The 15019-nt window shown below is 48.5% G+C and overlaps 8 protein-coding genes across 8 annotated transcripts, besides 20 other annotated features; all 8 read left to right on the forward strand.

The window, feature by feature from the left end:
- On the forward strand, positions 1 to 1455 carry Tc00.1047053509611.10 (PIF1 helicase-like protein, putative; the record flags this gene model as incomplete). The annotated part of the gene is made up of 1 exon (XM_809697.1): positions 1 to 1455. A coding segment is annotated over one exon (1455 nt), but the record flags the coding sequence as incomplete, so codon positions are not given.
- Positions 1 to 9403: a sequence feature (heterozygous, non-Esmeraldo-like haplotype).
- Positions 616 to 643: a microsatellite.
- On the forward strand, positions 1772 to 2125 carry Tc00.1047053509611.20 (peptidyl-prolyl cis-trans isomerase/rotamase, putative; the record flags this gene model as incomplete). The annotated part of the gene is made up of 1 exon (XM_809698.1): positions 1772 to 2125. The coding sequence occupies one exon, from the start codon at positions 1772 to 1774 to the stop codon at positions 2123 to 2125; it is 354 nt and encodes a 117-aa protein (XP_814791.1).
- Positions 2168 to 2214: a sequence feature (A-rich).
- Positions 2223 to 2275: a sequence feature (T-rich).
- Positions 2455 to 4089, forward strand: Tc00.1047053509611.30 (uncharacterized protein; the record flags this gene model as incomplete). Its single annotated transcript, XM_809699.1, has 1 exon — positions 2455 to 4089. One exon carries the CDS (start codon positions 2455 to 2457, stop codon positions 4087 to 4089), a length of 1635 nt encoding a protein of 544 aa, XP_814792.1.
- Positions 4113 to 4136: a sequence feature (AT_rich).
- Positions 4388 to 4418: a microsatellite.
- Tc00.1047053509611.40 (hypothetical protein, conserved) lies at positions 4483 to 4977 on the forward strand (the record flags this gene model as incomplete). The annotated part of the gene is made up of 1 exon (XM_809700.1): positions 4483 to 4977. The coding sequence occupies one exon, from the start codon at positions 4483 to 4485 to the stop codon at positions 4975 to 4977; it is 495 nt and encodes a 164-aa protein (XP_814793.1).
- Positions 5163 to 5186: a microsatellite.
- On the forward strand, positions 5309 to 6190 carry Tc00.1047053509611.50 (hypothetical protein, conserved; the record flags this gene model as incomplete). Its single annotated transcript, XM_809701.1, has 1 exon — positions 5309 to 6190. One exon carries the CDS (start codon positions 5309 to 5311, stop codon positions 6188 to 6190), a length of 882 nt encoding a protein of 293 aa, XP_814794.1.
- Positions 6363 to 6816: a mobile genetic element.
- Positions 6910 to 6955: a sequence feature (T-rich).
- Positions 7036 to 7057: a microsatellite.
- Positions 7245 to 7280: a sequence feature (T-rich).
- On the forward strand, positions 7421 to 7936 carry Tc00.1047053509611.60 (uncharacterized protein; the record flags this gene model as incomplete). Its single annotated transcript, XM_809702.1, has 1 exon — positions 7421 to 7936. One exon carries the CDS (start codon positions 7421 to 7423, stop codon positions 7934 to 7936), a length of 516 nt encoding a protein of 171 aa, XP_814795.1.
- On the forward strand, positions 8433 to 9410 carry Tc00.1047053509611.70 (hypothetical protein, conserved; the record flags this gene model as incomplete). Its single annotated transcript, XM_809703.1, has 1 exon — positions 8433 to 9410. One exon carries the CDS (start codon positions 8433 to 8435, stop codon positions 9408 to 9410), a length of 978 nt encoding a protein of 325 aa, XP_814796.1.
- Positions 9404 to 9663: a sequence feature (haploid, non-Esmeraldo-like haplotype).
- Positions 9637 to 9668: a sequence feature (AT_rich).
- Positions 9664 to 13688: a sequence feature (haploid, Esmeraldo-like haplotype).
- Positions 10000 to 10041: a sequence feature (GA-rich).
- Positions 10042 to 10062: a microsatellite.
- Positions 10063 to 10109: a sequence feature (GA-rich).
- Tc00.1047053509611.80 (cation-transporting ATPase, putative) lies at positions 10277 to 14017 on the forward strand (the record flags this gene model as incomplete). The annotated part of the gene is made up of 1 exon (XM_809704.1): positions 10277 to 14017. The coding sequence occupies one exon, from the start codon at positions 10277 to 10279 to the stop codon at positions 14015 to 14017; it is 3741 nt and encodes a 1246-aa protein (XP_814797.1).
- Positions 13689 to 15019: part of a sequence feature (heterozygous, non-Esmeraldo-like haplotype) that runs on past the window's edge.
- Positions 14262 to 14289: a microsatellite.
- Positions 14922 to 14983: a sequence feature (A-rich).

Below are 15019 nucleotides of genomic sequence, written 5' to 3' on the forward strand. Positions count from 1 at the left end.
CTCCCGGCCGTTGTTTCCGTGCGGATTGGCTGTCGCGTGATGCTGCTGAAAAATCTTGACGTTTTTGTGGGGCTTGTGAACGGCAGCGTCGGCACCGTCGAGAGTTTCATTGACATTCGTAAGGTGCGTGACTTTTCGAACAAAACTACACCGGTAGATCTCCGTAATATGGCAAAACACACTTTTCTGCCCGTGGTGAGATTTGACACGTGCAAAGACAACGGTAGCAAGGACAGTGCCTGTGGACGTCTCGTCATGGTTGAGCCTCACCGATGGTCTGTGCTTCAGGGCGACAGGGAGGTGAGCTACAGTGTACAAATTCCTCTGCAACTCGCGTATGCAATTACGATACACAAGTCACAGGGAATGTCTCTCTCGCGTGTTAATGTGGATTTCAGGGGCATCTTTGAGGAGGGACAGGCTTATGTGGCACTTTCACGCTGCACAGACCTGAATAGTCTTGTCATTGAGAACTTTGACGCCCACCGTGTGAACCCCAACGCAAAGGCTTTAGCCTATTACAAAGCACTGGCAGACGCGGTGGAAGCGGAGGAAAAGGCAGAAAAGAAAATGCTGCACGCTCGTCTCCGCCACCCGTGGGGATATAACGACATGGATGATAATGATAATGATGATGATGATGGGGACCAGGAGGATAATCAGAGCCACAGCAGGATCCATTCTGAGGCTGCCCGTAAAAGAAGGAACATGGCGGATGTCGTGGAAGAAGTCCGTCAGCGCATTACGCCATCTTATATTTTATGGTCATCTTTACGGCAGCGTGTTTTATCCACCGCTGAACTCGCCTCATCTGTCCATGGAGCACTACTTGTGATGGACACAACGTCCTTACTTGCCTTGGGGAGTTCTCATAATTCCACGGCACTCTACGAGAAGGTATTTGTTAAGAACCAAAACATGATGCGAGTGCCGCGGTTGGTGAAGGAGGAGCTGCTGCGCACGGCGTCCGTTAGTGGGGTTGAAGTTCGTGTGACTCCGACAGTATGTCTTAGCTTTAGCAGCCTGCGCTCAAATTCACCTGGCGGCAGTTTTGTCCACGAGGCAGCAGAGTTGGCTGCAGGGACACTCTGCCTTATGGAAGACGCAAAAAGTGATTTTGTTTTGGATGAACAACGCGCTGGGGAGTCGAGACCGCTGCCGCCTTCGGTGCCAGAGTGGGAGGGTTTTTTTTCACGTTGTGATTGGAGTGATTGCGAGCTCAACAACACGTGTGTAGGACCCTACAGTCATCCTCATCAGCAGCACATTGAATTGCTAGAGTTTTCATGCTATCTTCTTGAGCAGTACAGTTCTCACCAGGCCGTGCTGGTTTGCACGGAGTCTATCGAGTTGGCGGCGCGTGCGCTTGCTGTTGGTTTGCGTGTGTGTTCCATGATGTACTTGTGTCCGGTAGATTGGGCACGAATTTTGGATGAGGGAGGAAAGAGCAAATAGTGAAGAAGAATAAGATGGTCTGGAGGAAGTTGTTTGATTAGTGATTGTTGTCTCTTGTATTCAAGGGAGCCGCAGCTTAATATCATTTTTCCGTTGCACGCCGGTGGGAGGTGTGTTTTTCGAATTCCACTTCAGAGTGTTGTCTCTTTTTTCATTTTTTTTTTTTTTTTTAGCTTTCTCTCTACACACGTGTATATACATATATATTCGTCTTTGTTTCTGCGGGACCGGACTTTCGGTGCCCAGTGACGTTTTGCGAGGCAACAAGGGGAGAAGGAGCACAAAATAGTTGATTTATTGAGGGAGAAGATCAGCGATGGTGAAGGGTGACTGCATACGGGCGGCCCACCTGCTCATCAAGTTTGATGGGAGCCGTAACTGCGTTTCTCACCGGACAGGGAAGAGCACCGCAGATCTCACGTACGATGCGGCGCTTGCTGAACTGAAGCAGTGGGCGAAGAGGATAGCGGATGGCGAGATAACATTTGAGGATGCGGCCCGCCAGCGCAGTGACTGTGGCAGCTACAACAGCGGTGGCGACTTGGGGTTTTTCGGCCCCGGTGTAATGATGAAACCGTTTGAAGACGCCGCTCGTTCGCTGAATGTGGGAGAAGTCAGCGGTGTTGTGCGGACAGAAAGTGGTCTCCACATTATCAAGCGGCTCGCGTAGGATTGTTGCTACCGTTTTGCTCCTTGAAACGGTTGAAGAGCGAAGAAAAGGAAAAAAATAAAAAAAAAAAGAAAAAAGATAAGAAAAAATGCGGCTATTTATTCATTTTGTTTATTTTTATTTTGTATGCTTGCTTTTTTTTTTTTTTTTCCCTTATCCTTCCCTCTCGTTAGTTTACCGGACGAAACAGGAACGGCATTTCTTTGAAGGCACATAAAGTGCATATTTGCATTGGTTTGCGGAAAGAAGAGGTACAAGACGTGCGTGCGCGTCAGCAGAGAGGGAGGGGGGAGGGAAAAAGGAAGAATCCGAAGTGAACAGCTCTCCCTATGGCGCACGCTGGGCTTGCCGAAGAAGAAATTGCTGCCATTCGCCGTGAGCTGGACACCCTCAAACTGCAGATATCCACCACATCACCTGACTCATCTCCCAGTTCGCTTGATGGTGCAACGTCGACGCCGAAAAGGGGCGGCGATGACGCCAGCCCACAGCGATCCGTTGACAGCCTATTTGAGCGGCTGACACAAGAACAACAGCGAACAAGACAACTAGAAAAGGAACTTCAGGCTCTGCGCATGAATCAGAAACAAATGAACACAGAATCGCTGGATGAAATAAGCGCGAAGAAGGAGGAACTTGACAAGCTGATGCGTGAGCGAGATGAGTTGCGTGATTGGCTGCAGCGGGGGGTGAATGAATGTCGTCGCGTTGCAGAAGAGGCGTCGCGACTGAAAAGGGATCTTGAAGAACGGACACGGCGCTGTCAGTCCCTCGAGACTGTGAAAGAGGAGTTGCAGGGAAAGATAAACAAGGTACAGCAGCTGCTGATTGAATCACAGTCGCAGATTGAGCGATTGCAAGAGAAACAGCGCTTGCTAGAGGCTTCCGCGGGTGAACACGTCATTGCTGAGAAGAAGCTCATGGAGGTGAATGAGGAGATGCAAAAACAGTATGAGGCTCTTGTGGCTGAAGCAGAGTCCCATCGCCTCCATGCTGAGAAGCTTGAGGATGCGGAAGTGTGCGTTCAGCTTCTTACTGAACGACTGCGGCAACTTCTGACGCACGTGGAGCGGTTGGGGCAGGCCGTACGCAAGGGTTGTGTTGAGGATGTGGCTGTAGATGAATTCTTCTCGCGTGAGAATGTCGCAGAACCGCAGCACCCACTGGATGAACTTGTCGCACGCGCCAAGAGTCTTCCGCATACCATCGCCATTGGCATTCAGCAGCTTCAGGAAAATATTGTTGCCTTCGTGGCGGAGCAACGGCGCCTTCGAGCGGAGCAGGAGGCGACGCAGCGGGACCACCTTGAGGCGCTCCACCTGGAGAAGCAGACGGTGCTGCACAGGTACGAGAAGGAGAGGGAGACGATGATGCAAGAAATTGCGCAACTCAGAGGGGAGTTGCTGCGAGTACTCTCAAAGAACGCAGTAGATGATGATGAGAGCCCTGACCGTCAGAGGGCGCGAATTATTGAGATAGAGGAATTGCTAAGGTCGAATAAACATCAGGCCGAGGAGAACGAGAGGCTACGAAATGAGAACGAGGAACTTCGGCAAAAGCTGCGCCGTATGAAAATTGACTGGAGAAAAGTCCATGAGAGTCAGCTGCGCTTCCAGGAGCTTCAGGTGGAGGTGAATATGATCGCGCGGACAAATGAAAAGTTAGAGAGGGAAAACGAGAACCTGAAGATGCTCATTGAGACCCGGTTTGGGCAGCTCCCGCCGGATAAAAAAATCGTAGAAGAACTGCACGACGACCGGCGGTATTCAGGGGTCAATAGCAAGGAAAAAGGGGTGTCGCTCATGCGTCCTAGCTTTTCCACCGTCATGATGAACAGCACTACCGACGGGAGACACGGTTCGAGCGGGAGCCCTTCTGTGTCGTACAGCCATTCACGTCGCAGTGCTGAACGCGAAGTATTTCAGGAGTGGAAGCGCATGGTGCTCAGCGGCTACATTGAGTAACGCCACTTATTTATTCTATCGACATTTTTTTTTATATTTATATTTTTGGTTTTTTTGTTGGGGATTTTAATTTTTTTTATTTGTGCGAATTTATGAAGCATTATTTGGCTTTTGTGTTGTGGAGGGAGTCGCAAGGCTTGCTTATCGTCGGATAGGAATGCAACGGCAGTTTATGTGTTTGCTTGTCTTTGGGATCGCCCTTTTTTTGTTTTCTGTTTTTTTATTATTTGGGGGCAGGCACTTTGATGTGCCATCCACTCCGTGTTTTCAGTCGGTAAATTTACTGCACGGTTCCGTGTTTCTTTTTTTTTTTTTTCTTTTTGTCTTTTATATGTGTTTTTGCAAGAGGAAGGGAAGTAGTGCTTGTCTTTTTTTTTTTTTTGAGTTGCGGCAATGTTTACATCGACGTGGAGGTCCCTGGCGCCTCGGCCACTGAATCGCGTGACGCTGCTTGGCGCGATGCATGACGTGCAGAGGGGGTTTCTTGGTCAATCCAGTGTTTTTCAGTTTACTCTGACATGCCTGCTTTTTGAGCCCCCAAAGCGGGACCAGGCAGAAAAGAAGCCTGTCGCGACGCCCCCATCTCCAACAGCGAAAGGGGGCGCGTCGCAGTTTGTGAAGGAGCAGTACACTGTTCGCTGCATGGGGGATGAGGCGTACACGGAGGCGCTGAACAACACACTGGAGGCGGGCTGTATTGTGCGGGTGATTGGGCGGCTGAAAACATTTGAGGTGGCGGAGGGCGGGAAAAAACAGTTGTTTCCAACAATTCTTGTAGAACAGGGACGGTGGAGTCATGTCGCACTCCTGCATTCATTGAGAAGACAGCGGCGTGATTGGCAACTGCAGAATGCTTTGACAGAGACTCGGAATTTAAAGCAGCCGTAGCCAATTTATCAATTTTCCTTTCTCTCTATTAATGCTCACAGAAGAGGGTAACACTCATAGACACACGTGGCGGCCGACTCTTTTATTCCTTTGTTGTTGCTGTTTCTGCCGTAAATTTTGTTGGTGGTTTTCTTTGACCACCTGTGACATCTTGTTTGGATCTTTGGTTGTGCTTTTTTTTTTTCGTGTGTGTGTGTGTGTGTGTGTGTTTCTTTATATATAAGGGCTTTTTCGTGCAGTTTTTAGTCTTTGCTTAGCGCTCCGTCAGTTACGAAGGAAAGAGAGGAAAGGAGGAAATAGAAACGCAGGAGTCAACAACAAGAAATAACATATGTCCCTCATTGTGGCTGGGGCCACAGGGGCTATTGGTCGATGCGTCGTCCGTGAGGCGCTGAAAAGGGAGGAGTTTGAGCGGGTCTTTGCACTGACGCGGTCATCAGCTCTTTCTGATCCCGCTGCTCTCTTTGGGCTTACCGTTGTCATGGACGCATCGGAGGCAAAAGTCCCGGACGCAATAACGAAGGAGCAGTTGAAGCGACTTTTGGCTGTGACATTTGACTGGGAGAAGTTCTTGCTTTTCTGGCAGGGGCTTAAGGCGCAAAAGGCAAGCCGAGCGGCGAACACATCGGCATCCACCGTGACCGTGGGCAATGATGGGGTTGAGGCGACGCATTACAAAGAGATTTTTGGCGGTCATAAGTACGGCGCGATGTGCCTTGGTACCACACGTCGGGATGCGGGAAGTGCGGTGGCTTTTGAGCGATGCGACTACGATTATGTTGTCGCCTTTGCTGAGGCTCTGCGTGAGTTCAGCGGCTCCACTCTTGTCACCTACGCGCAGATGAGCGCACAGTTTGCAAACGAGGATTCGTGGTTACTTTACAGCAAAACAAAAGGACGCGCTGATGCTGCCGTCGAGAAGCTGGGGTTTCCGCATTTGTGCATATACCGCCCCGGCCTGCTGGATCGCGGTGCAAAGACACGCTTCAATGAAAAGATTGCAAAGTGGTTTGTGAGTGGCCTGCCCGTTGAGACATGTGGCAAGGCGATCGTGAGTGAATTTTTGCGTAGTGGCAATGACGCGCTGTCCCTGTCGCGTGAGTGCGCCGGAAAACGAAAAAAACAGGCGGTGAAGGGCGAGAACAAAACCGATGCGGAGGTGTTCATTTTTGCAAACAATAACATAAAAAAAGAGGCTGCATATATCAGTTGACCCCGCGAAATTTTTTTTTTTTTTGGCACGTGCTTATTTGTGCCGCCTGTTTTTTTTTTGTGACTTTTCCGTTAGATATAAAACGTATATATATATATTTCTTCTTTGTTGTGGTTGCTCAGACGTGTATCTCTCTTTTTTTTTTTTTTTTTTGAGCGACCCACGGCGTTTTAGGAGCTTGTGAAGAGAATGATCACAGAGGAAAGCTGGCGAACTTAGTTAGTGTATGTATATACTGCCAAAACGAATACACCTCTTTAAGAAACTTTTCTGTCTTATGAATCTTTTGGGAAGAACACGACTTTATGGGGAGAGCAGCAGGGAAACGAAAGTGAATAGGCAATTTTATTTTTATTTTGCCATTCCACCCAACCCCCTTTTGATTCCCACCACGCGGTAGGGTCTTGTGGTTGGAGGACCCAAAAGTCTGCCACGTCGTAGGTAATTATATTCAAATCCTAACTGAGGACGAAAGACCATGCGAACGGTCAGTAGAATATATATACATTGAATGAAAACATTGAGGCAATTAACGACCTCTGCGATAACCCCACTTTTTTCCCCGTACCTTGTTTTTGGTTTCTATGGGAAATTTCAGGATCCGGCCAGCGGCAGAGAAGATTATTCAGTCTTTTATTTTTTGTTGTTGTTGTTTTGTTTTGAAGCTCAAAGCCAATGAGAAAGCCGTTGAGGATAAATATATTTGTATTTTGATGAAATCTTTTTTTCTTTTTTTTTCTCTCTCTTTTCCTTTCCTGCTCTTTTTCTGTGCGCGGTGCTTCATTCTGTTTTCTCCTGCTTTTGTGCGTATTTCCCCTGTTTTTTTGATGGCTCAGTCTTAAAGCTTTTTTTTTTTTTTTTTTTTTTCTCTCCTCGCGGTGGTGTGTCGGCTTGTTGGCTTTGGCGGACCGCGCGATTTTATTTTTAGTTCCCTTCCCCGCTCGGAGGGATTAGAAGTTTTGTTTTACGAGGCAGCACAGTCCATTCGCCACGCACACGAGTGAGTCGTTGACCCACCGTCGCAGGAGGCACCGGCACGACGCTTTTGTGCGTGTTTTTTTCTTTTCTTTTCTTTTTTCCCTTTTTTTTTGCTGTTGTTGGTTTTCGTGCAGTTTTCACTCGGGTTTTTTTTCTGGCGGCTGATTGTCAGTTGCGGCTGCTGGCAGTTGGAGTGGTTGGGAGGGAGGAGGGAGGAGGGAGGAGTTCTGCCGTTGTCTTTAGTGCGCCAACATGGACTTTTTCACTGTGCTGAACCAACGACAGCTGGATCAAAACAGTGAGCTTCGGAGAATATACCGTGTCTCCGCATGTTACGCTACAGCGGCCCTCGGGGCGCTACTTTTAGCATCCGTCGCAGTCCCTATGGACTATTCAGCGGGAGTAATAAAACGTGGCTTTCAACATACTTTTTCCCTGATGTTATTTTTGACCTTCACCATTGTGGCGTACCTCATGATGGTGCGGGCACTCAATGTGCTTAGCACCAACCGTTTTATTCTTTCGCCCGCCTATGCCTCGTCGTGTTCAGCCCCCTTTGCGTTTTCCATCGCATTGCCTTATCAGGCTTTCACTCGTAAAAAACGAGTCGTTCTCACTTACGCTCCGCTGTTTCTTACACTTATGTGCTTGTATGTTGGGCTTTTTGTAAAGTCCTACATTTTGTACATCTGTTTCTTGTTCTTGCATATTGTCGTGTTCTGTATCTTGTGGATCATTTTGAGTCGTTTGATTAGCCCCTTGCTTTAACGGACGAATGCTTTTAGAGGGGACACGGTTGCTCAATCAGATTTGGGGAGGGGTGAGAGAGGGAAGGGTGGAGGGGGAGGAATAGAGGTGAGAGAAACAAGGAAAAAAGGAGAAGACCCCTGGTATGGTGTGAGATTGCATTGAGAAACATTGCGGCTTTTAGGTGTGCTTGACACGGTGCTGGAAAGATACGGGAGAAGCAAACTCTGTCGCCATGTAGTTGGCTCTCTGATTTTGTTCAGAATTCCGCAGAGCGTTTTATTCCCTTCATTTTTGCACCCCGGCATCATTGATGTGACATTCTTCTTTTTTTTTTTTTTGTCTCCGTGTCATGCGGAGGCTTGTGTTTATTTATTTTTATTTGTCGGTTCGTGCATTTGCTTCTTGGCTGTTTGATGTTCTTTTTTGGTGACGGGTAGAACCGTGCCTCACAGCGGGGTAGAGGCAGGGAAGCACGCTCTTATTGAGGGGACCTCACGTCTCTTGCTGGAAACGGATGAATCCATCAACCGCCTCCACGAGGCCAAATGCGGTGGCATGCACCACACACATGTTTCACGTAGCGAAACCGTCCGTTCCGCCAAAAGGTCGCGGTGTTCGTCGGACGAAGGAGGCTATTCCGACCAGAGCCGCGGCCGTAGTGGCACCTTTACGCCGTAGCGAGCTGGAGGAACGACTGCAGTACCTTCTACAGGCCGAAGAGGAACTGGCATCCGCCGTTGGACCCAATGATGTAATGCAAGTATTAGAAGAGCTGCGACGACGTCGCCAGGACCGAAAGGCGGTTGCTCTCCCAAGAAAACGCCTGTCGGAGAGTTTACATTTTATTTGTCCACATGTGGCGACTTTAGTGAGGGCATGTGAGTCAACTTCTGATGAGGCCGTGGTACAAATATTGCGTGAGTTTTATCAAAGTCACTATGCAACCGGTGGTAATGAGAAGGGTCGGTCATTGGTGTCTACGGCGCTTGCAGAGGTTTTACTGAAGCGAAGGGCAAACGAAAATGATATTTCAGAGGCTCTTTCTATGTTGGACGATGCGGTAGCGAATGGACATACGGGGGCGATGCTTCTTGTCGGTCTTTGTCTGCGTGATGGGATCGGGGTGCCCAAGGACTTGGAAGCGGCACTCGTGTGGGTTGAACGTTCCGCTGACGCTGGCTATGCCCCTGCAATGTTTGAACTTGGGGTGATGTACGAAGATGGCGTAGAGGATTGTGGCGAGAGCACTTTGCCTGCTGACTGGGGTGAGGCGGCGGAATGGTATAAGGGGGCTGCAGATCGTGGACACACAATGGCCCAGTTGAATTTAGGCAAACTCTTGTGGAAGGCAGCGGCACTGGCACGTGACGCCAAACCTGACAACTGCGACGAAAGTACTATTGTAAATCTTCAGACCAAATCCCGCGCATGGTTAGAAATGGCGGCGTCTTCAGGAAGTGAAGAGGCCGTGCGGCTCCTTCGCCGTAGATGATGATGCGTATGCGTGGGATGGAATGCATGTGTTTTCTGCCTTTATGGAACTTTTTTTTTTTTTTGAATCTTGTCACTCGGTGCAGATGTTATATATATATATATATGGTCCACCTCCCCCCCTCCCACCCCCTTGCCACATGTGAACACCAAATGCGCGGTGAAGATATCCAGGGGGAAGTAAGAGGAATTGAAGTTTGGGCACATTTATGCTTGACACCTTCACGATTTATTAATTTATTTATCTTTTTTTTTTTTTCCTTTGCGTGTGTGCTTATATATGAGTTTTCTTCTTTTCCGCCCTGTCATTTTTCTGCCTTTTTTTCCCTTTTGTGCTCGCCAGAAACTAATTTGAATTGGGCGTCCCAAGCGCAACACACACAAACAGAGAGAGAGAGAGGGAGAAGTCGACGTAATAAATAAAGTGCGAAGAAAAAATCCACTGAACGGGCATCCACCGCAGAGGGCGAAGGGGAGTAATAAATTAATCACGCCGCTGAGTCTTAAAGAAAAAAAAAAAAGGGGGCGGGGAAGTAAAAGAAGAGGAGGTTGACACTCGAAAATTGTAGGGGAACACTCCGCGAAGCGATAGGGAAAGGAGGGCGTTAGGGATAGAAATAAAAGTAAACGAGACACACACACACACACACACAGGAAGGAAGGCAAAGAAAGGGGAAGAAGAAGAAGAAGAAAAAAAAAAGACAGTTGGTGAACACCAGGAGGAGCGGCGCCCGACAAGAATTGAGAAAGGAGTGTACATTGAGTTTATTTTCTGTTGACTTTTATTTTTATTATTCGTTTTCTTTTTGTTGGGGGCTTTTTTGCCTTTTCCCCTGCGCGTTGTTGACATCTTGTGGGGACTCAACGATGATCCCGAAGAATAACATAATTTCTGAGGTGCGCCTGCTGCAGCGGCGTCACTGGTCGACGTGGGTGACAGTGTGGCCTTTTGTGGTGCTCTACGCGGTATCCTTCGCGCTCTACATGGATCCTGAATTGGTGTGGGACCGTATGACGTATCTTGTGCACTCGACTTACATCGACTTCTTTCACGCTATCTGTACCCCTGTGCTGCTCTTTCTGCATGGCTTCTTGTCCCTCTTCACCATATGGTCCGTGCGCTTCCGCTCGATGATTCTCTTCAAAACTGTGACTCGGGAAAATATGGAGTCGGCTACTCACATTCTTGTCTGCACGCATGAACACAAGGGGGAATCCGAGATTGTGCCGCTTATGCAGGCTTCTGAGGATCATCCGATTCATTTTGTTTTTCAGGAGCGGAAGTGGAAGCTTGACGCCAAGAAAGGAGGCTTTGTCAAACCACACTTCCCCGTAAAGGAACCCTTGTCACACTATCTGGACTGGCAAGGGCTCAGCGGCAGCGCCATGTGTGCAGAACAACTGGATAATTTTGGTCCAAACAAGATGGAGGTGGTGATTCCGGACTTTCAAACTCTTCTTGTCGATCATGCATTGGCCCCCTTCTTTGTATTTCAGATGTTTTGTGTATTGCTGTGGTGCCTGGATGAGTATTGGTACTACTCGATCTTCACCGGGGTAATGATGGTGGGTATGGAGTGTACGGTCGTGATGCAGCGCATTCGAAACATGAGGACATTGCGGGATATGGCAGAGGTGCCTGTGCGTGAAGTAACGGTGATAAGACAAGGACGGGAAGTGCGCATCAAGACAAACGAGCTGTTGCCGATGGATCTCATGGTGGTGGAGAGTAATGCAGCCTGCCCAGTGGATTCCATACTTGTGCGTGGCACATGCATCGTAAATGAGGCAACACTGACAGGTGAATCAACACCACAGCTAAAAGAGGCCCCTGATCGAATGGAACTTTCTTTAGTCATGAAGAAACACAGTCGTCACCTCCTTTATTCAGGTACAGAGCTGCTGCTTAGCAACGGTCCACACGGTAAGAGCGATACGGAGCGCGGTCGAGCCCTCGCTGTTGTTCTTAAAACCGGTTTTGAGACAAAACAGGGAAAGTTGCTACGCACCATCCTTCATAGCCAGGGGCGTGTAAGCGAGAACAGCGGAGAATCTTTTGCTTTCATTGGGGTCCTTGTTGTGTTTGCTCTTGCCGCTGCTGGTTATCTTCTTAAGCGCGGTCTGGAAGACCCCAATAGAAGCCGATGGAAGCTGTTTTTATCCTGCGTTCAAATCATTACGTCAGTTGTTCCCCCGGAATTACCGATGGAATTGTCCTTGGCAGTGAACACTTCTCTACTCGCGCTTGTTAAACTGCAGGTGTTCTGCACCGAACCCTTCCGTATTCCGTTTGCAGGGAAGGTGGACACCTGTTGCTTTGATAAGACGGGCACTCTAACAACGGATGAGATGCTATTCGGAGGTGTCGACATGGCAGATGGGAATGGTTTGCTGAACCAGCTGAAGAAAATACCGAAAATGACCGAATTGGTTTTGGTGACGTGCCACTCTTTGCTGCAGCTGGAGGGAACCGACACGGTGGCTGGGGATGCCATGGAAAAGGCCGCACTTGGTGCGCTTGGCTACAGGGTGAATTTGGACGACACCGTTGTCTACGACCCACCGGCCCCCAAGGATACGGAGGCTGCGGGGGAAAATAATAAAAATGACGGCCATGGAAAATCCAATAAACACAAGAAACATGCCGAGGATGGCAACAGGCGGTACAAGATCATCTCTCGCTTTCCGTTTTCGGCTAATTTACGGCGTATGTCATGTCTTGTTAGCACATCAGAGGGGAAATATGTGGTGGCGAAGGGGTCACCTGAGGCTATTGCTCATTTGTGCACAAGTGTCCCGCCGGATTACCAGCAAGTGGCAGACACGCATGCTTCTCGGGGTTACCGCGTTATCGCGTTGGCCATGCGACCCCTGCAGGAGGAGGAGCGATTGAAGGCTTCTGTTCACAATTTACAGCGAGAAGACTGCGAAAAGAATCTCAAATTTGTTGGACTTGCTGTGTACGAATGTCCATTAAAAAAGGATGCGAAGAGTACGATTGTCATGCTGCAAAACGGAAGCCACCGCTGCGTTATTATTACAGGAGACAGTGTGCGAACGGCCATATCGGTTGGGCAAGATGTGGGAATTCTACAGTGCCGCCGGCAGCTCGTTGCTTGTGGGGTGGGGGATGGAAGTGGTGCCGTGGAATGGTGCGATGCATCGACGGGAGAACGGATATCACTTGACCAGCGCGCCATTCTGGAAAAAACTTTTGTGCGGACCCGCAAACATATGTCTCCTTTAGATGATGAATGGGACCTCTGCGTGAGTGCAGAAAATCTGTCACCCTCGAGCATGACAGAGCTCATTGCAGCGTACAACGAGCAAATCGCCGTCTGGGCCCGGTGCGCCCCCACTCAGAAGGAAGATATTGTGACGGACCTCAAAAAGAAGGATCATACCGTTCTTATGGCGGGTGATGGGACGAACGACGTGGGGGCGTTGAAACAGGCTCACGCCGGTATTGCCGTCCTAAACGCTGCGGCTGTGGCACCGCAAAAAACGGACGGGAAGGTGGTGGACAACTCACCCCAGTCACACAACGAGCCCGATGTACCGGCGGAGCACAAGCTACCACCGGGATTCAAATTAACGGTTTTACCTCCAAAACCATCGGCGGATGCCCCGTTTATGGTGCAAATGCGGTGGAAGATGTCCGAGGCTCGCCGCAAGGCAGAGATTATGCAGATTGCGCGCTGGAATAAACAGCTGGATGAAGTGAAGAAGAAAAAAATTGCCGAGAAGGCAGCCGTCACCCTACCACCACCCGAATCGACCTCCGACTTTCTCATGCAATCGCTCTTTAATGAAGACGATATGGATCTGGGTGGACCTCCACAAATTAAGCTCGGAGATGCTTCCATAGCGGCCCCCTTTACATGTCGCTCGAAGGCCCTTATGTCCGTCTGTGACATTGTGCGTCTTGGTCGAAGCACGCTTGTTACGACATTACAAATGTACAAGATTCTTGCTCTTAACTGCCTTACCTCCGCTTATTCCATGTCAGTGTTGCATACAGACGGTGTAAGGCTTGGTGAAAAACAGATGATCCTGTCCGGTGTGATTTTATCTGTTTGCTTCCTTTGCATGTCACGCAGTCAGCCAATGCCCACTTTGTGTCCACAGCGACCGATTACACGCGTATTTCATCCCTACATGATCTGCACCATTTTTATGCAGTTTGCTCTACATCTGTATAGCATGATGCGGACTGTGAAGCTTGTGGAGGAGGTGGATAGCATGGAGGTGGCAAGTATGCGGGAAATTGGGGTTGAAGGGGAGTTTAAGCCAACCTTGTTGAATTCAGCGATGTTTTTGCTAACCACCCTTATTGGTGGTGTTACATTTGCTGTCAACTACCGCGGTGAGCCTTTTATGCAAAGCATGCGAAAGAACAAGCCCATGTTTTACGCACTGATTGTTCTTACTTTAGTCGTCATTTACTTTGCATCCGAGACGGATCCTGAAAGCAACGCCTTGTTTGAAATTGTCGCCTTTCCGTCGCAGGAGTTCCGTCACCGTTTCATACAATTGCTCTTGACAGACGCCGGCGGTTGCTTTGCCATTGAGTATGCTTGTCTTTTTTTTCTGACGGACTACATGTGAACCGGTTTGAAGACACACACAGAGACAACGGAAGAAAGAGGTTGGAGCAGCGGCACAGGTAAAGGATGACATCTGGCGTCGGGGCATGCCCTTCAATGACAGCGATGCGCCGAGGGAACAACAGGAGAGATTCACGCGGGGAGGAAGAATGAAAAGGGAGCGGGCTAAACCAGAAAGATAGATGAATGTTGGAAAGAGGCATCAAAAGTCCTAGCGACTTATAAGATTTGAAAGGTAATAAATAATATATATACATATATATATATATATATTCAAGGAAGGGAGGAGACAACAAGGAAGGAACATGGAAGAAAACATAAAATAAAAAACAAAAGCAGCGACTACAAGTATGCTTCTCCCCCTTTTTATTGTCTAAATTTTTTTGCCCTTTCCATTCATTTATTTTGGGTTTACGCTCTCTTCCTCTTTTTTCTTTTTTCTTTTTATCCCTCCCATTTGTTTGGATGCTTTTGCGAGTCGACGTCAAAGACTGTGGCGGTTCTTAAGGCAGAGGGAGGGCGAAAAGGAGGAGGACACATATGTTTAGCTTTTTTTTTCCTTTTTTTTTTCTTCTGGGCGATGTGGTAACCGACAGTGTGGGGGACTTTTCTTTTTTTTTGGCGGATGGAACGCGCGCATATAATTTACAGGCCAATTATTGTTCCCTATCAATACTTCCCGCCGTTTTTTCTTTCTGTGTGTCTTTTGCCGTCTCTGTGGCGATGATGATGGCTGCACCTCTTCCAGTGGCATCACTTCATTTTTATAAAAATAAGTTTACAGTTTCTTACGCCGTTCTTTTTTTTTCTCTTGACGACGACACGTGTGTCGGCAATATGATCCTGTAGAATGTAAGCCAGGTGGAGGAAAAGAGAAAACACATCGGCACATCCAAAGGTGCGGGAAAAAAAACAAAACAACAACAAAAAAAACGAAACAAAAAAGGGCAAAAACAAACAAAAAAAAGGGCGGAGGAGGAAGCCAGGGGTGTTGGTGGGTGTG

This window comes from Trypanosoma cruzi, genomic scaffold (genome assembly GCF_000209065.1).
Source record: "Trypanosoma cruzi strain CL Brener 1047053516293 genomic scaffold, whole genome shotgun sequence".
Taxonomy (NCBI): Eukaryota; Euglenozoa; class Kinetoplastea; order Trypanosomatida; family Trypanosomatidae; genus Trypanosoma; species Trypanosoma cruzi.